Below are 20,321 nucleotides of genomic sequence, written 5' to 3' on the forward strand. Positions count from 1 at the left end.
ATTAAATTTTATTTTATTTTAATAGAAATGTAAAATAGAAAATAGTAGAAGTAGTATTTTGGTCTAAAAAAAAAAAAGACAGCAGAGGAATGGTTGACTGCATGAGTATCAGTGCGATATGACTTTACATCGGCATTGGTGGAAGGCATGCCTGCCAGTGTCCCACCAGTGATGATATACAACCATCGCACTGTCACGAGTGTGATATTGCGTTTATACAACTGTTCGACGGCATAATCATGTACATAAAAAAATCAAACACTAAGTCTCAAAATCCTTTTGTATTAGAAACTACTTTCTTCTGCCATTCATTCACATCTACAGCTGACGTCAGAACAGCAGAAACCGTTGCCACTTCACCAACGTCACTTTAGAGCTAGCAAATGAATGATTCACTGGCGTAATGTCTAAAGTGGTGACAAAACGGCTGATTGTGCTTGTGTTTTAAGATTATTAGACAGCATAACAGCTTAAATTGCCATCAGTCTACAGAAATTTCCCAGTATTTCTGTTGCAATCAGGATATCGCAATAATTAACCCTGAAAAAAGCCAAAGCAAAGTGAACACTTCCAGAAAAACTACCAAATTTTGATATAAATACAGCACTACAACATACAAAAGAGAGAGATCAACTTAAAAAGTCTCTTACCTGTTTTATAATGATTTGATCAGCTGTAGTTTGAAAAACGCTGAGTTTTTCTTCTCTATGGACTTATGCTGTCTCTGTTATCATCTTGTGTAATATCAACCGTCTTTCTGCTCAATATGACAGGCTGATGGATGCGGATGCAGTGTATCACCGAAATTATAAATATATAAAATAGGCACTATCCTTATAAATAAACATAGTTGCAATCTAAACAACTACATTCTCACTTAAAAAAAGCCTAAAAATATTACGTTGTCTAACAGCTGCAATATATTTGACAAACTGTAGTGAGTTTATTAATCTGCTGTGGAGTAATACGGAAGGGTGAGGAGGATGTATGAGGGCTGTTATTGCAGAATATCACACGACTATCAATCAGATTCGAGAACCAGACAGAACTGTTTTATACACACACACACACACGTACAGTATATATAATGAGCGTTTTATCAGACTCCTATGTATGTAGGTTCAGTAATTTTACTTGTATGGCAAAGAATAAATTCTTTTCAAGTTCTTTAAATTAGAATAACTCAACATAACAGAAGGCTGCAATAAACGGGACTTATACAGTCTTTTTTACATCTGAACTCTTCATATATAAATATAGGAGATTATTAGAATTTTTATTCTTACTAATTTCATTTTATAATTTACAAATTGTAAAAATTAAGACTTCAAACAAGAAATAATCCAGTCAATTTGATTTTCCATTGGTCAGCTCAAAGAAAAAAGAAGAGATGATCAGAGTGAAAAGGAACAAGACAAAGGACAGGACAATGGGCCTCACAACACAGCTCTAAACAAACTCACTGAAGAGGTAGACAAGCACACACAAACATAACAAATCACACAATCAACCAAACTAGCTTTGTACTACAAAGTCTGATGTAACGTTTTAGTTCCAAAAACTCAGGATCTCTTTTGAACAAAACCTGGCAGGAAAACACACTGAGGTCAGTTTCAGTAGCCTATAGCTTTTAAAATCTGGTCCTAATGTGAATACTGTGATTGTGTGTGTGTTATTATGTATATTTGACAATGGGTAAGTGTTGTTCAGGTCTCAAAGGAGCAGTGTTTAGTCCAGCAGAGGAATGATGAGCAGAGGTATAAAGATCATGAGCAGAGACTGGCTGAGATCAGAGCTCGCAACCTTCAGCTGGAGAAGGACAGAGAGGGTAAGCTTTTCCTTAATGAATGACTAAAACTGGCATACAGGTTAATAATGTCATTGTGCCTATATTTAAAAGTGGCGATCCACACTCTACTAGTAATTACAGACCTATCAGTATTTTACCTATAGTTTCAAAGATTGCAGAAAAACTGATAGCCACACAAATGACAAATTACTTAAATAATAGTTCTTTTGCTTTACATCCATTGCAGTTTGGCTTCAGAGCAAACTACTTAAGTGAGATGGCAAATTGCTAGTTGAACATCTCTAAAACCGTGTGTATGTTTTTTTTTCTAAGAATGGTAGGCTAAGTGTAGTACCAGATGTATTTGTATCAGGGGAAAGATTACAAGTTGTATCTGAGTACAAGTACCTTGGAGTTGTAATAGATTCAAAACTATCATTTCAGTCTCAGGTTAAAAAGGTTTGTAACCGGGTCAGATTCAGTTTAGCAAATTTTAGATTTATTCGTGATCAGATGTCATGTGAGACTGCCCTAATCTATTATCACTCCATGATCATTTCTCACATCACTTATTGTTTAACCACTTGGTCCCAAGCCAGCATCACTACTCTGAAGCCAGTTAAATCTTTATACAAACAATCCATAAAAACCCTTGATAAGAAATCAGTTCAATATCACCATTGTTTAATATTAAAGAAATACAACCTGCTTAGTTGGGAAAATTTAATATGTACATATCTGTTTAATGTTTAAGACTTTACATAACCCGACTTCACCATTAAATCAGTTTGTAAATATTAGAACGACTGCTCACCGAACTACTAGAGGAGGTGACAGAGGGGACTGCATTATTCCTCTCAAAAAAAGTAAATTAAGTCAATCTGTATTTTCAGTGAGAGCTGATAGGGAATGGAACTCCATCCCACCAACAATTAGAAGATCATGCACTTTTCGTTCTTTTCAGTCTCATGTTAGAAATTGATTATTAACAAATCAGCATTGTCAGCATTAGTACTGTATTCTAGACACATTTGTACTGTTGTCTTTGGCTTTTTGTCCTCTGCTACCATCAGTCTGTTCTTTTTTTTCTTTTCTTTTTTTCTTTTCTTTACTTTTTTAACTGTATTTTTTATGAAAGTATATTTAATGTTTAATGTTGTGCTTCTATTTTAGGTGTGACTTTTTAACATTCTGTAAAGGGTCTACGGATGAAAAATAGCCATTCTTGGCTAATTCTGGCACATTTTACAGTAATGTTTATTAATGTGCATTGACCCTGTAAACAAATAAACTAAACTAATAATAAAATTATAAAATAATAATAAAATTAAAGATTTTAAGCATCAGCTCATTCATTTTTTTAAAACCATAAAAAAAGAAACTCAAACAGGTTTTTGAAAAATGTAGGGTGAGTCGGCTAAATGATTACAGAATTTTCAGTTTTGGGTTAACTATTCCTTTAATTTTAACAATAGTTTAGCACATTAGCCCCTCTGTTTATTTTTTCCCCTCAATTTCGGTTTAACGGAGAGAAGATTTTTTTTTAACACATTTCAAAACAATGGTTTTAATAACTAATTTCTAATAACTGATTTATTTTATCTTTGCCATGATGACAGTATACATAATATTTGACTTGATATTTTTCAAGACACTTCTATACAGCTTAAAGTGACATTTAAAGGCTTAACTAGGTTAATTAGGTTAACTAGGCAGGTTAGGGGAATTAAGCAAGTTATTGTATAGCGATGATTTGTTCTGCAGACTATCAAAAAAAAATTTGCTTAAAGGGGCTAATAATAATGCCCTTAAAATGGTGTTAAAAAATTAATAACTGCTTTTATTTTATCTTAAATAAAACAAATAAGATTTTCACCAGAAGAACAAATATTATCAGACATACTGTGAAAATTTCCTTGCTGTGTTAAACATAATTTGGGAAATATTTAAAAAAGAAAAAACTTCTAAAGGGGGCTCATAATTCTGACTTCAACTGTAGATCTCAAATTCAATTCCTAAAGTGCAAACACGGCTGATCCACCTAATGAAGGAAGGTGTTCATGACTTTTTGAACATCTCAATTATTTGGATCGGCTGTTTTTGATAGGGTTGGGACAAAACTGTGCAGAGCTGCAGCACTTCAGGAATTAGGTTTCAGACCTATGGTTTAGAATGCATACAAAATAAAAAAATTATCTTGTTAGCCATGTTTAGAACAATAATCATTTTATGACATTAAAAAAGTATCATGATGCAGCCTCAAAATATGAATTGCCATATTATGTAAAGGATTCTTAACACTATGGCTTTACCAATTTGTCACTGAGCAGTTTTAAAAAAATAACTTACGACCATGTATTATTGTATGTAAGTTAACAGGTATTGGTCAAAAATAAATAAATATATGTTATCCCGATTGACAATGGAAAATTACCCCATATGTTGCCAATTGTCATTTCATTCATACATTCATTTTCTTTTCGGCTTAGTCCCTTTATTAATCTGGGGGCACCACAGCGGAATAAACCGCCAACTTATCCAGCGGAGCCCCTTCCAGCTGCAACCCATCTCTGGGAAACATCCATACACACTCATTCACACACACTATGGACAGTTTTAGTATACCCAATTCACCTGTACCACATGCCTTTGGACTGTAAGGGAAACCGGAGCACCCAGAGGAAACCCACGCGAACACGGGGAGAACATGCAAATTCTACACAGAAATGCCAACTAACCCAGCTGAGGTTCGAACCAGCGACCTTCTTGCTGTGAGGCAACAGCGCTACCCACTACGCCACTGCGTCACAATATTGACATTTCACAGACATTTAAAAAATATATATACACATATCTACATTTGACATATGCTTTCTATAAAATCATTTTAGCACCATTAGCCTGCACTACATGTTAGCAAAAAGCTAAATACTGAAGTCATACTAAAAAAGGAAGGCCAAACTTTTATCTCACCTCTCTCAAAATAGCAAACTTCTCTTGGTGAAATACAATATGTGATAGATGAAGTATGTCTGAATTCAAAAAGCAGGCAAAATGATCATGATGACAGCATAGTGAGTGTTGGACATCTAGATTATGTTGTACATTCATACTGCAGACAATCATTTTAGTTTCAAGTGAGTATGCAATTTTGGCCACAGCCACTGTTTGTACTTAGCAACTGCAAAGCCATGCTGTGATTGGTTGAATGCTTAAAGGGAATTAAGATGCTGATTACTTTAGCACTATGATTTTAATAATGTTTATGTGTTTATTCTAGAAATTGAACAGCGTCTGGCTGAGCTGGCGGGCCGGGAGAAGACGGCTCATTTGGAGGAAGTGCTGCAAGAGCTGAGATATCAGGAACAGAGGAATGAAGAGGTGCTGCTTCAGCTCAGCTCTCATATCAACACAATTAAGGGGTAGGAGAGAGTGAAGGCAAAGTGGGTGTTTACAGAGAAGAGAATCAATCACTTTATGTGTGTTTACACTTTGCTGATGTTATAGACCTGCTCCCAGTGAAGTCCCTTCTAACCCAACAGAGGAAAAGAAGACACAGCATGTTACATTTGACTTGATGTCCTCTGTGGATGGGCCACTTTCTGCTCAGATAAGGTACAAAAAGTGCAAAAAAGTACTTTTATTTAACCCTCTATTAGCCAAGGATCAATATTTGGTAACTTTATTGATATTGATGTACATTGTATATCAACAGTTAAAGTCAGAATTATGAGCCCCCTTTGAATTTTTTTCTTTTTAAAATATTTCCAAAATGATGTTTAACAAAGCAAGGAATGACAGTATTACAGTATGTCTGATAATATTTTTTTTCTTCTGGATAAAGTCTTATTTGGTTTATTTCGGCTAAAATAAAAGCAGTATTTTATAAAAAAACAGTTAAAGGTCAATATTAGCCCCTTTAAGCTATATATATATATATATATATATATATATATATATATATATATTTTTTTTTTTTTTTTTTTTGGAGTCTACTGAACAAACCATCGTTTTACAATAACTTACCTAATTACCCTATCCTGCTTACTTAACCTAATGAACCTAGTTGAGTCCTTTAAATGTCACTTTAAGCTGTAATAAAGTGATATTATATATTATTATTATATTATATAATAATAATAAAATTATCTAGTCAAATATTATTTACTGTTAACATGGCAAAGATAAAATAAATGAGTTATTAGAAATGAGATATTAAAACTATGATGTTTAGAAATATGTTGAAAAAAATCTTCTCTCCGTTAAAAATAAATTGGGGGAAAAACGGGGGGCTGATAATTTAAGGGGGCTAATCATTCTGACGTCAACTGTATATACAATTGAAGTCAAAATTATTAGTCCTGAAAAAAATTTATTTGTTTTAAAAATATTTCCTAAGTGTTGTTTAACATTTTAAAACATAAAAGTTTTAATAACTAATTAATTTTGTCTTTGTCATGGTCCATACTATTTTACTAGTTATTTTACAAGATACTATTATTCAGCTTAAAGTACAGTTTAAAGGTTCAACTATGTTAATAATATGTTAAGTAAGTTAGGATAATTAGGCAAGTAGATGTCTGTAGAAAATTCAAAAATATATGTATTTCTTAAGGGGGTTTAAAATATTGACCTTAAAATTTAATATTTCAATGAATGCTCTAAATCGAGTTTAGCCATATTTAAAGACAATATTATCACTTTGAAGATATACTGTATCCTCGATACTGTGTCCTCGAAGTGGTGACTGCATTGGGCTAATTAGGAACTACTTAACCTAAAAAAGTTAAAATCTAACTTTACTTAAAAGACAAAAGCCACAATCTATTGTAACACAGGCTAGTTTTTGACTGATGCTGAAGTTGTGGTGTTTAGTGTGCTTGGTAGTGTACCCATCTCCCATGTCAAAACTGGTGGTTTGAATCAGGCTTGGATTGAGGCAATAGAACTATAATGGTTATTCTAGTACTTTAACCTGGATGGGAGTGATGTTAATGATAATAAGACTAGAAGTGGCTATTAAAAACTGTGAAGTGGCCTCGATTTATCTGACGAGTGACTGATGCTGGAACATACAGTTTCTTTTATATCTTTGTAAGTGCACCAACTTCATATGCTGGTTTTAAAAGATGTCTGATGGGCATCTAAACATAGACGTCTTGGCTAAAATACGGCTAAATTTGGACTGTCAGTGAAAATCTAATAGACATCTAAGAGTAGGTCAAAATTAGTCTAGTTATCGAATAAATAGAAATTAATGACTACACATATAAAGTCTGTCCAATCTGTCTATTTGATGACTGGTCTAGTTTTAGGCTATTCTTAGATGTCTATTAGATTTACACTGACAGCCCAATATATATAGCCTTGTTTTAGCCAAGCTGTCTACGTTTAGATGTCGGTTAGACATCTATTAAACACAAACTTGTTTGCTGGGTTTGTGCATCGCTCCAGTACTGGAAACTACAGTAGTATCATTGTTAATGGGCACACACATGTTAAATACAAAGTGAGTAGAATTGGAGGGTGACCTGATCTAGATGGGAGTAAGGTTGAGTGTAATGGAGGTGAGTTAGCAAGACCTACCCCAACTTTAAGAGTCATGCTAGTTACTCTACTGCAACTGCTACATGCTACATCCTTAGTGCACATTCTGGAAACACTGATTTAAAACCCACTTAGAACTGGATGAATAAGAGCCCATATCCAATTCTTCCCCAGCCTCAAGAGATGAACTACTGAGGTAGTTGCTGTGTTTAGCATACTTATTAATGCATCTGCACTCGATGCTGGAAACACTGGTTTGAAACCTGCTCAGGGCAGGACAAGCAAAACTAGATAGCCTAAGTTGGTGTGGTTACTAGGGACCTTCGTGAATCTCTCCTAAAATCAGGAAGTGCACTACTGACTGATTCTGCCCACTGCATGCAACATTTATCAGTCCTTTACCCATCTTCCACTTTGGCTTTCCGTTAGATCAAGAGTGGTTCAAATGGTGCCGTGACCCGGTTGGTAGTGAGGTCAAGAGATTAAGTGAAATGTTGGCCAGCCTCTAAAAACTATACAGGTAAACATCACTCCGCTGGCGCCAAAGAGCACATTAGCAACCAATGTTATATGCTGCAGTCTTTATACATCCTTGTTTGTGCACTTCCCTCTTACACAAAGTCAAGTGTGCATCCATCCAGTAGTAGAACCAGAGGGATCACACTTCCAATCACACAGTTCACACTGGCAGTCATTTATTGATGACTTAGCAACCATTCTGAACACTCTGGGGCTTGTTTCTTTTTCTACCAGAGCTTTGCGCCTGGCATATATGCAGTCTGGTGGTTCCGATCCAGAAGTTCTGGCTCACATGCATGACCTTCAAACAGAGGCTCTTACACTGGAGCAGACAAGACCTAGAGCTGATGGCAGGACAAAAGCAAGAAGTGAGTAGGACTGACACCACTACAAATATTATTTGGGCACTTAAACTGATATCGATGCAGAAGTTTTTAATATGACAATACTGCTACAAACATCCCCTAATTTATATTGTTCATTCGATCTTTATTTTATCAGTGGTCTATTTATACATTATTCATAGCATTTTCAAAGACAGTCATATAAGTTTAAAAGACATTTATGGTTGCTTGAGGGATTTAGTGTAAGTGAAAAGAGGTATGTTGGTCTGTTATTGTGGGGACAATGACTACATTTTCACACTTAAACTAAATGATAAGAAAACCAATTGTGATTGGTTGCCTCATATGTTGGTCAGATGGCCTTTTTGATAATTCTTGGCTGGTGAAGTAAAAACCTTCTGCCATTATTCTAAAAGTTTGATAATGTGACAGTAGTCTACTGGAGACTGTCCACAAAGTCTTTAATAATATTCTACTTTAATCCATAAGATTCAATCCATGTCTATGAATGTACAGTTAAGTGTCTACATATTCTTTGTTCCTGTAATCCTCAGGGATGAAGTCCCCTCAGAGATCGTTGGATCCTGATATTCTTGCTGTGGAGCAGGAAAACCAAAAGTTGGAGGAGGAAATATTCAGAATCCAGCAGGCCAGGGAGAGGCATAAAGGAGAGAATGGTAAATCTGTTCTGAACATACTGAGCGTGACATAATAAACTATAAATAATGCTTACTTTTTGATAGCTAAGATGTTTATTGTATTCTGTCTAGTTTGCGTGCTCATACCACAAACTACAGTGTACACCCATTCACCTGCTTGATAATGCAAATATCTAATCATCCAACGAAACGACAGCAACATAATACATTTAAACGTGTGGATATGGTCAAGAGGAGATGAAGCCAAATCAAGCATCAGATTAGGCAGGAAGGTTATTTAAAGGACTTTGAAGGTGGCATGGTTGACAGGCTGATCTGAGTATTTTAAAAACTGCTCATCTACTGGGTTTTTCAAGCACAAACATTGATCGAGTTCCCTTTTTTTTGGTGAAATAAAAAGGTCAGAGGAGAATGGCCAGACTGGTTTGATGTGATAGCAACATAAATGTAATAACCACTTGTTACAACCATATATATATATATATATATATATATATATATATATATATATATATATACATACATATAGCACAATAAAACAACAGTTGTTGACCATTGTCCCAACTCAATTCTAAAACATATCGGCAACAAATTTTGCATGATCTGCAAAAGTTTGTTGTTGTACCTTAAGTCTGATCAAAGAGGCGTATGGTGCACTCCTGTCAGCTAAGAGCAAGAAACTGAGATTACAGTTCACTTATACTAGACTTACCATAAATGAACAGTAAAAGTTGGAAAAAGGTCTGGTGAGTCTCTATTTCAGTTGCGACATTTGGATGGCAGGGGCAGAAATCATGCAGGGGCTGATCATGTCCTTAACCGTATGACCACACACAGTGTATCCCTCATGTGTTAGCCAATTTCACCAGGATAATCCACCCTGTCATAAAGCTCAGATAATGTCAAATTGGTTTCTTGAACATGACAGTGAGTTCTCTAAAACTCTAAACTCAAATGACCTCCATAGTGCATTAGAGCACCTTTAGGATGAGATGAAAGGGGGATGTGTGACTGACAGCAACATGATAATATCATGTCCATATAGACAGTCACTGAGGAATCTGCTGAATCTACACCACAAAGAATTAAGGCAATCCTTAAGGCATAAGTGTTAGCAGGTCATACAAAATAAATCTTCTCCTGAGAGTACATCTGCATATTATTTGAGTATTTTAATAACATTTAAATATCTAAGTAAATTACTTTTGGCATTAGTATTTTAAATATTGTGTCACGTTTTAAGGATCAGGGGTCGTTGATGTCCAGAAGGATCACATCTGTCAAATGGAAAGCCTCCAGGCTGAAATTGCCTTTCTAAGTGGAGAAATAGAGCAGGACCGAGAGAGAAGACAACACCATCTTCAACCTCCTCTGTCGGTTTTTCCAGAATCATCCATGGCCTTAACTCATCCTGCTTTGGTACTGGTTAGCTAAAAGTTTATCAAATCTTGTTTCAGAATGCCGATGTAATGTTGAACATAAGTAACATTTAAGTGATTTTAAACTATTTTTGAATCTATTTAATTTAACTCCGGGTGTCAGTAACACTTTTAGCTTAGCTTAGCATAAATCAGATTAGACCATTAGTGTCTCACTCAAAAATACCAGAGTTTTGATAATCTTATTTATTTAAAGCTTTGACTTTTGTAGTTACATATTGTACTGACCGATGGAAAATTAAAAGTTGCTATTTGCTTTCGATATTGAAAGGAACTACACACTGTATAGGAACTATATGCCCTCCGTAATATCATTGTGGCTGCTGTAGCCATAATACAGTTTCTTGATTTTTACGTTAAAATAAGTGTGTCAATGGTCTTACCCAGTGCCTAATTTGTACATTGCAAAGTCCAGGAACAGATTGTGGTAACGGATAGGGTTAACGGGGTGTGGCGGATGAAATTGAAGAGGGTTGGGGAGTCGCAGAGGAAAGTGAGGAGCAGGGGGTGGAAGGGGCAGTGCGTGTGAGTAGGGGGGTTGGTAAAATGAGGTGCTGGTGTTGTGCCGGGAGGTGCACCCCGCCGTAAAATACACACCCTCTGAAATGTATATCTATTAACTAAAATTGATTTATAAAAATAAATAAATAATAGAAATAATTCTATAAAAATAGAGTTATTAAGGTGAGTTTCATGAATGGAACCCTTCCCTTACAGAAGATATACAGATGAGGGGCGAAGCAGTGGCACAGTAGTGCCTCACAGCAAAAAGGTCGCTGGTTCGATCCTCGGCTCAGTTGGGATTTCTGTGTCGAGTTTGCATGTTCTCCTTGCATGTGCTCCGGTTTCACCCACAGTCCAAAGACATGCGGTACAAGTGAATTGGGTATGCTAATTTGTATGTAGTGTGAGTGTTTGTGGATGTTTCCCAGGGATGGGTTGTGGCTGGAAGGGCATCCGCTGCGTACAAATGTGCTGGATAGGTTGGCGGTTCATTCCGCTGTGGTGACCCCAGATTAATAAAGGGATTAAGCTGAAAAGAAAATGAAAGAATGAATAAATACAGATGAGATTGTTTAATGTAAATTGTTTTATTGTGCTGTTTAGTTTAAAACAGCAAAAATTTTGTGCTCTCTGTAGCCTAAATGTTTAAAACCCATCAAAAAGCCTAATTTTAGGCTACACTACAGTCCATATTATTATTTTACATTTATTTATAAAGCTAGTGCATTTAAAATGGGTTTCATTTCTTGTTCTTGCTTTACCATCAAAATAATAATCATTTTAAGTTTTAATCAATTATGGACTTTGATTATTTAAATTTTATTTTTTATGTAGATTTAGAATGCTATTAAAGTCTATGAGGGGGTGCATTTTGTGGCAGGGGTGCGTTTTTTGGCACAACACGGGATTCGATTTTAGAGGTGCCAAATCTGGATCCGGCTTGTTCAGACACAAATTAAGCCACGCGATTCAATAATTTATGCTAAGCTAAGCTATGCAATGCACTTACCAGACACAAAATCGTCTGAATGAATTCAAAAATAGTAAAACTGTTTTGGACAAAGAAATAGGCTCATTTTACTTTACGAATTTACTAAATGATTTCAGATCCTTATAGGCCTAACTATTTTTCTTGTTTTAACTCTAATCAATAAATGGTGTAATGTGTTTTATTGTAACTTTTTTTAAATTTAATGGCTCGTTATTGACGATTGAAGTATGATTTCCTTAGAATAAAATGATTAAAACACCAGACTGTTGAATGATAATGTATGTATTTTTGTTCTACCAATACTGCAGGATCAGACGTCCCTTGTAACTGATTCAATTGAAGCATTTGGTCCTGCTCAATATGATCCAGCGTAAGACCAATTCTTTTACTTTTCCCCAAATCAACACATGCACATTTCATGCTAATTTAATTCAAATGCTTCTCTTTTCTGAATGTGTCTTCAGGGCTGGCTTTATGATCTTCTATGACATAATTATAGGTATTGAAGCTGCTTTGAGATCAGTGCGCTTGTTGGCAGGGTTATATTGTAACGGGCAGCCGTTGGGACAGACCATCGCAATGCCACCTGTGCAGTGCCAGCCGGCAGGGTCATTACTCTCCACCAAGATTCCTGGGAACTATGCCATACTGGCTGCTAAACAACCTGTGCCAAGGTATTTTGGTTTAGACTTACAGGTAGACATCTCAAGCTGGTACTGTATATGTTCTTAAATGAGTTTCATTTCAGTGTACAGCCGTCTCCAGATTTCTCTTTGGTCATGGAGATACAGACTCTTAGAGGTCTGGACTTTTACAACCATGAAACTGAAGGCTTTGCGACTTTTGGATGGGCTAAACTTGAACTCTTTGACCAGCACAACCAGGTTCACAGTGGTTTCTGGAGGCTTCCGTTTCATTTTCTTCCAGTTCAAGCAGCTCTAAGTTCATTTCAACTGAACTCTATGCCTCAGGTATAATAATCAATTACTAGGCAGTATAGGATCATTAATTTCTCCTCTTATATACACATGGCCTAAATATCTGTTTGTCGCTACTGCCAATAGCTGGTGACAAGACAGGTTTTCAAATGGACTAAAATACAGTGTGCTCCTTCCTTAGCTGAGTAAGATGGAAGTCTGTCTTCGAATAGTAAATGCTTGTGATGGAGATGCTCGGTCCTTTGCAAAGATGGACCCAAACATCAACCAATACAAGTACTTCACGGTATGATACATGCATAATTCTCTACATTGATGTTAATTGAAGTTATTTAAAGGGTTTCAAATGTTTTGTTTAGGTGGTCACAAAAAGCAACTCAGGGACCATTTAACAACCATCAAGTTCATTACCTTCATCGAAGGCACCGATCAATCACGGAGAAGTCCAGTTAGATTGGTTTAATTAAATCTGAATAGCACTACTGGAAGCTTGCTGTAGCTTATAAATAAATGCTTTTGAGCTGGGAAAAATGCATTCTATGTAGAAGTTTGACAATTCTACTCCATTTCAATAATTCTATTGAAACAGTGATCACATATGCAAATATCCTTTATTGAAAGTTTACTACAAGTATACAAAAATCGAACAGACAAAGAAATCTGGTTATTTACAAAACAGAGACAAAAAGTTGTTCATGGGGAGTAGATGAGGCAGGCATGCTCTGCTGGTTGGAAGGTAAGGAGTCAATCAGAAGATGCCCATCACGCGGAGGTCTCCACAGAGGAAGAGTTGGCTGGCTGCAAGAGAAAAATAGAAATATTAACAAGCAGAACTCAAAAACACAGCTTTGGTATGAAGAATTTATGCTGAAACATTCAACTTCCAACTCTTCTTTTAGCTCAGTCAATATGAATTAACCCAAGAGGAACTAAACGTCTCAAGACCCTGCTAGGAGTGTACTAGTAAATATCTAAATATTCCCTGGTCCAGTTTTCAACCCTTCTAGTATGTTTGAAGCAATATTTTATATACATTGTAAACGTCAAATGTTTAAGTAAATGGAAAGGATATTTAAAATTGGCAAGACTTAAGAGAAAACTTGATGCAACGATGCATCTTGGCCACGGTGCCATTAAACGGTCCTTACTGTCGAGCCCCCTGACCCTATTAGAGAAACAGTAAGCCTATCAACTCGCCTCCTGTTCCATTTTCTCCTGGACTCCATTGCCGTTGTGGGCGGAGTCGTCGCTGCCATTAACTGAGGTGTCCTGTTTAGTCTTTTTAGCATCACTGTCCTTTTTTGGACTCTCCTCGTCTGGTTTCCTCTGTGCAAGAACAAAGCAGGACAGAACACCACTTAAATTTTTGTGCTAAACACCTATTCTCTACATGCTACTCAAGCACACGGACACTTCAACTACACCAAGCCACAATAATGAAGCAGTCACCACAGAAGCTCCAAGCAACACCAAATCTCATCTGGCAAATTCAGCTCTTGACCAAAGCATGCATAATTGACCTCGGCAGAGGCAAAGCAGAGGTCCCTTTATGATACTATTCACGCTAGCTGCATGTAAATGTAAAACACGCCAAGTCCCCCAATCAGAAATCAAAATGGAGACAAACCTTTTTGCGGACAAGGTGAGAAATATCAGATGCAGATTTGGAGGAAGAGGCACCATCAGCTGGCCTCACAGCAATCTAGGGGAGAAAGAAAAGAGATTTAATACGGAAAAGCACACTTTGGCAGGGGTCACTTTAATAAAGCATTAACACACCTGACTAGCAGTGGATGAAGACGGGCCACCATTTTCAGTGGGGAATGCAGATGATGTGGATGCTCCAGCCTGTAAAACAAACCAAATTCTAAACACTCTACTTGGGTTCCATTTTTGTGTACGTAGCAGGTATCAAACCAAACCTTACAACTGAATTTATACTAACAGCACATGGCTGTGTAAATACAAGCAATGGATGAGATGTATTAGCGGAATAAAAGAGAATGAAGCAGCTCACTAGAGTCTGATGGATGGCCTCTGAAGCTGCTGCAGCTGTCCTCTGGCTCTCCTTGGCATCTTCAATCTTCTCTTTAATTTCTGGCAGCAACTGTTTCAACTCCTCAAACTCGCCCTTCTCTTCCTTTGCTGCGTCTTCACCTTCTGCCTTGTCGATCACCTCCTGAAGCATAGCTGGTGGACAAGCATGGATCAAGATAAATGCACAAGTATACAACGTTTGCGCATAACAAATCTTTAGTTTAAAAGGAATAAAAAGACAAAACAATTGCAAAAAAAGCCCCTACCAAGACGGCTCTCGATGACTTTGATAGAGTTGGAGAAGTGCTCTATGGCTTGGTTGTATTGTGTGGTGTAACTGTAAGTGGTGCCCAACTGATAATGAGTCTCAGCCAAAAGACGACTATGAGAGGGAAGGTGCTTGAGCTGCAGGGTTAAACACTCATTGAAGTCCTCCAGAGCCTGACTGTAGTTTCCTACATGATTGAAATGGACACTTGTTAAATGAAAAGTATGGGTGATGAACAGTTTAATCCGTTTTAAAAAGGTGGAGGAATTCAAAAGAAAGTAATTTACTCATACACACCTGATTCAACTCCAACTTCTGCAAGTTTCAGGTGAATCTGTGCTGCCATTAACTGATCTTCTTTGTCATCTTTTCTATATGGGAAGAAATATACAAAAGGTTCGAGACAAAAATGTAATAACAATAATAATAATAATAAATAAGGACATACCTTTTATAAATAACTTTAGCAACTTCAAGCATCTCCCAGGCCAACTGCAGGTTTCCAACTTCATCCTCCTCACTCTCCTAAAAAGCAAACAAACTCAGTTAAAAAAAAAAATAAATAAATAAAAAAAAAACCACAAGGGAGAAGGAACTGTATGCAATGATTACGGACCTTATCCTTAGCATCACCCTCTGCATCCTCATCATCGTCATCGTCCTCATCCTCATCACCATCGTCATCACCTAAAAAAAAAAAAGTCAAACTCCAACACTGACCTTTTAAAAACTCCTCACCATGGACACCTTCAGTGACACTGCAAGCATTCCAACTAAATAGTCTGTGGCTCCACCAGAATTTAGAAGTAGATTTACCAAGTGAAGGCTAGTAAATTCACCGAAACACTAAAATCTTGTGCTCCCCAGAATCCAAGCGCAACTACCTCCATCCTCTTCCATGGGTTCTTCAGTATCTTCACTTCCCTTTTTCTCTTCAACACTTTCATCTTTATTCTTTTTAGCAATTCCGTTTGACACAGTGACATCTTTATTTGTAGAAGCGTCTTCATCCTCACCCTTGGATTTCTCATCTTCATTACCACATTTCTCGATCGAAGCAGGTTTCGCCTTATCTTCAGGTGGCCTCTCCTCATTCTCTGCAGGTTTTGCCTCGTCTTCAGCCTGCTTGGTCTTTTCTTCAGCCGGCTTCTCTTCAGGTTTTGCCTCGTCTTTAGCTAGTTTCTCGTTTTCTGCAGGTTTTGCCTCATCTACAGCTATTTTCTCCTGTTTCTCTGCAGGTTTTTCCTCATCTACAGCCATTTTCTCCTGATTCTCTGCGGGTTTTGCCTCATCTTCAGTTGGTTTCTCAGTTTTAGATGCAGTATCTGCTTCCTTTGGTGCTTCATCTACCTTTACCTGCTTCTCAACTTCCTCTTTGTTGTTCCGTTCGCCTTCACCACATTCCTCTTTTTCTACCTCTGACCGAGTATTGTCCTCTGACATGGCATCATAAACCTGTGCTCGAAGTTCATCCCTGGTTTTCTCTGAATCATCATACAAAGAGGGAAATTGCCATGTTACAGGTAAAGTCCCTCTAAGAAAATGTAAACGTTTTTAATTCAATCAAACTGGCTTGAGCAAAGTCTTAAATTTGGCGATTCTTCAAATCCCACCTTTCGCAAATACGATGTCAAGAATTTCCCCCATGTATGAAATTACCAAAATTAACAATTCTAGAAAATATTTAACAAACCATCCAAGTTGTCAGCACTTTCGATCTTCGAGTCATCCTGCTTCTCACCCTCCTCAGAGGATTCTTCTGGGACTCCTTCTAAAGCATTACCGAGCACAGTGTTCTCCATCCTAGAAAATTAAGAGCAAAGTTAATCAAATGGTAAAATGCCAAAAAAGAAAATTGACTAAATCTTTATATACCTGGCAAGCTCCAGAAGGGCCTTCCCACAAAAGAAAAAAGCTTCCCCACATTCATCAGCAGTGTCTCCATACTTCTCAGCTCTATAAGAAAAAAAAAAAATTATAAAAATAAATAAATTATAAAACAATAGTTCTGGTTCTCTCTTTTCAGTAACTAGAAGGATACACTTGAATCTTCATGCAATTACTGCCTAACAGCATTTTTGGAACAAAAATTCCCACTCATTATGCATTTCAACAAGATTATATTATACAAGTACGGATCATTTAACACCATGCACTTCTCCATCAAAGAAAGCATTTTAATGCAGGAGAAGCAACATGTGCACTAGTTCATAGTTCACAGTGCATAGGACAAATTAATTTTTTCAAGAATAGTACTGCTCATTTGAGTTGCATAGTTTAATTAGTGCTTCTAGGTTTAAAATAAGTACTTCAATAATAATAAAAAAGGTTTCAGGAAAGTTAATTCTAAAGAACTTAAAATAGCAAAGACAATTATTTTTTAACGCAATATTCTTTAGAATTTAACAAACACCACCCCCTTAGTGATACCAAAGTTCCTGTAAACAGTGACATTAGCAGCTAATGGGTTTAAATTTACACCATCTATACATAACCTAGTAGTAAAAGTGTCCGCATGGATTGAATGGATACACTGGCTCCATTTATAAAAAAAAAAATCACATGCATCATCTGCTTTCTACTCACAGCATGGCACAAGCCTCCTGGAAAACACTGACTGCAGACACAACATCACCCATCACTAAGTGCCGACTTCCAGTGCCAATCAGCTTCTTTGCTTCCTCAGCGACATCGACAGAACTGAGGGAAAATATATACACATTTAAAATGGTCATTTACATAATATCCATCAACTTCAAATCTGTTTGTCAAAATAAAATTGGAAACTGTAGTTTTTTTTTTATTTAAATCCTAACGTTACAGTACATGTCAATGGCTTAAATTTTCTATAAATTTCATTTATTTTCAGCTGAAAAAAAAAATGTACCTGTAAATAAGGTAAAGACCTTGTGTAAACATTTTGGGCGAACAATCACTTTATTATATATTTTTCTAGATTTTAATTTGTGTTTGGATAAAGTGCAGTTAAATCACCTGTCTCCAGTGCTTGAGGAGCAAGGTTTCTCTTCCATCCTGAAATGACAAACACCACAGAATCACACGGTTATAAAATATAACGTTTCTGGTTCGTCTAAAAACATTTCAGGAATAAAGTAGCACTAAACTTTTTATAAAAAAAAGTTCACATAAATTACATGTATGGTTTAAGTTAACGCTTTGCTACCACTGGATAACAGAGTGTTAATATTCCGCCGCGAATGTAGCTAACAAACATCACTCTATAATGCAACTATAATATGCAAAGACTATTGTTTGTGGTGTTACCGCCACCTTTTAAACTGAACTAAGGCGCCGTGTGCAGCCATTTCAATGCAGCGCCAAGCTCACTGACGGGCCATTCATGACGGTGCGTCAACCGAGCGGGAATTTCCTCATTTAGGACATAAAGCAAGCTAACCGTTCGTATTAAACCTTCTCCCGCCAAACCAAGGCAGCCAAACAAACAACACGGCAGCGGGGATCAACGGTGATGCCATCCCGTCGCGTGCGACAGGGTCCGGGCGCGTGAGAAAAGCGAATCGACGCACGAGCGAGAGACATTTTTCCTGACAAGGACGCCGCTGCTGCAGCTTTGTTATCAAACGAAAGCAGTCAAAACCTCTCACGCAGACTTCCTTTAACTTAACTTATAAGGTTACTTTAACTACAGGCTTGGAAGCGCTCTTAACTTGAAAATGCAATTTACCTTTCCGCGGTTGAAGTAGCTCCTGTTTCTTCGGGCATTTTAACGCGTTAAATAAACTAAGCTGAACTGTACTGTTGGATGATGCGTGTGTCTGTGGCGGGTTTGTGAAGCTGCTCCTGAATTAGTCTTTGTTGGCGCCTTTAAATACGGACACAAACCGTACTTCCGCTGAACTACGACCCTGTCACAAAAACGCGGGAGAATAAATTTAAAGGGCCAGTAACTGTATTATAGCTACCTCGCCACATGCGTTGTGTCGCACTAGATTAAAAAAGTATCATTTTTATAAAGTAAATACGTTATCTAAAAAATAAATGATATAGGATTCATTGAAAAAGGTATTTTATACTAAGGCAAGAACAGTCAATTCACAATAACGAGTAAATACATATTTGCACTTATTGAAGGTGTTTTTATTGGGAAAAAAACATTGCATTTTATTTATTTATTGATTTATACAGGGGCAATGTACATGACGTTGTGCCAGAGTTAGCTATAAAGCTAATTTACGTCTATATATATATATATATATATATATATATATATATATATATATATATATATATATATATATATAGAGAGAGAGAGAGAGAGAGAGAGAGAGAGAGAGAGAGAGAGAGAGAGTACATTTTAGGATTTTTTAAAGAGCTGTGTAATCAGAGTTTTAGAAAAACAATAAAAAAAAAATCTGTGTCATGTAAAAATTACAAAGTGCTTTTAGGAATACATATTTCCTGTGTTGCTGTCTATGTTGTTCTGTACAATGAGGCACTGTAATACTATTTTGTCTGTGTTCTAAGATGATGTTCATTTAAATGTGTGAAGTTTCAGACAAGTTTATATATATATATATATATATATATATATATATATATATATATATATATATATATATATATATATATATATATATATATATATATTTGTTACCCTGATGGGACAAAGTCAGTCATAAATGGCGACGAACTAAAACAAAGGTCTAAAGTAAAATGTACAAAACAAATTATGATAAATTATTTCAGCCTTAAATACTCTCTAGAAATAAATAGTAATCATTTTTTTTAAATGTGATTTCATAATTAATCCCATAGAGGTTTAAGCACGGTTTTAAAAATATTATTTTTCTTCTGTTCTGACTGAAAAAAAAAAGTTGTCAAGTTTAACTGAACAATCACCTCTAACTGATGACCTAGTCTGTCTTATGTTTTCCTTGTAGACAATCACACATTGTTTGAGAGGCGGTGGTGCAAGATCATTAAATATTTTATATATTAAACACATCAGCTTTCCCAGTGTTGGGTTGCAGCTGGAAGAGCATGCGCTGCATAAAACAAAAACTTTCATTCCGCCGTGGCGACACCTGATTAATAAAGGGACTAAGCTGAAAAGAAAATAAATGACACACATCAGCATAAAATAAAAATTGTTAAATGTTAGTAATTTATGTTGTTCAATAGTTACCGTAGCTACAGAATTACAATTTTAGCTAAACATTTTACTTTGTTTATAAAAAATATGCAAATTATTAATTTAAAAAATACATAATTGTAACGAGTGTCTAAATATTATTTTCTACTTTT

At 36.3% G+C, this 20,321-nt stretch overlaps 2 protein-coding genes across 6 annotated transcripts in view; one reads left to right on the plus strand and one right to left on the minus strand.

Moving 5' to 3' along the window:
- ccdc17 (coiled-coil domain containing 17) overlaps positions 1-13,265 on the plus strand; it is a 14,569-nt gene extending 1,304 nt beyond the window's left edge. The window contains exons 2-14 of one of the 2 annotated variants that reach the window (XR_015493817.1): positions 1,372-1,470; positions 1,553-1,606; positions 1,711-1,828; positions 5,070-5,211; positions 5,297-5,404; positions 8,090-8,223; positions 8,754-8,876; positions 10,102-10,277; positions 12,101-12,162; positions 12,292-12,466; positions 12,541-12,763; positions 12,912-13,016; positions 13,090-13,265. Coding sequence is in view for 1 of the 2 variants with exons in the window: in XM_087257571.1 (XP_087113697.1) it covers positions 1,372-1,470; positions 1,553-1,606; positions 1,711-1,828; positions 5,070-5,211; positions 5,297-5,404; positions 8,090-8,223; positions 8,754-8,876; positions 10,102-10,277; positions 12,101-12,162; positions 12,257-12,466; positions 12,541-12,763; positions 12,912-13,016; positions 13,090-13,122 (1,587 nt within the window). In the remaining variant the exon portion in view is untranslated. Of the gene's footprint in view, positions 1-1,371; positions 1,471-1,552; positions 1,607-1,710; positions 1,829-5,069; positions 5,212-5,296; positions 5,405-8,089; positions 8,224-8,753; positions 8,877-10,101; positions 10,278-12,100; positions 12,163-12,256; positions 12,467-12,540; positions 12,764-12,911; positions 13,017-13,089 lie in introns of both variants that reach the window. The other variant, XM_087257571.1, reaches the window with a different exon arrangement.
- Positions 13,266-13,322: 57 nt separating this feature from the next.
- On the minus strand, positions 13,323-18,925 carry nasp (nuclear autoantigenic sperm protein (histone-binding)). 4 transcript variants are annotated; one of them, NM_199782.2, is given in 15 exon segments: positions 13,324-13,528; positions 13,928-14,056; positions 14,358-14,432; positions 14,510-14,578; positions 14,748-14,920; positions 15,034-15,222; positions 15,333-15,406; positions 15,484-15,560; positions 15,652-15,722; positions 15,920-16,519; positions 16,729-16,838; positions 16,911-16,991; positions 17,622-17,735; positions 18,030-18,068; positions 18,742-18,925. In NM_199782.2, coding segments are annotated over 15 exon segments (1,875 nt in total). In that variant the 5' UTR covers positions 18,780-18,925; the 3' UTR covers positions 13,324-13,492.
- Between the last annotated feature and the right edge of the window lie 1,396 nt (positions 18,926-20,321).

This window comes from Danio rerio, chromosome 6 (genome assembly GCF_052040795.2).
Source record: "Danio rerio strain M-AB ecotype USA chromosome 6, GRCz13ab, whole genome shotgun sequence".
Lineage (NCBI taxonomy): Eukaryota > Metazoa > Chordata > Actinopteri > Cypriniformes > Danionidae > Danio > Danio rerio.

Coding starts and splice junctions, on each gene's coding strand:
- nasp (XM_087256219.1), bottom strand. CDS start 18,779: ATGCCCGAAGAAACAGGAGCTACTTCAACCGCGGAAAG. Junction 16,839..16,910: donor GCCCTTCTGGAGCTTGCCAG/GTATATAAAGAT, acceptor TTAATTTTCTAG/GATGGAGAACACTGTGCTCG. Junction 14,579..14,747: donor AGGCCATCCATCAGACTCTA/GTGAGCTGCTTC, acceptor TTTGTTTTACAG/GCTGGAGCATCCACATCATC.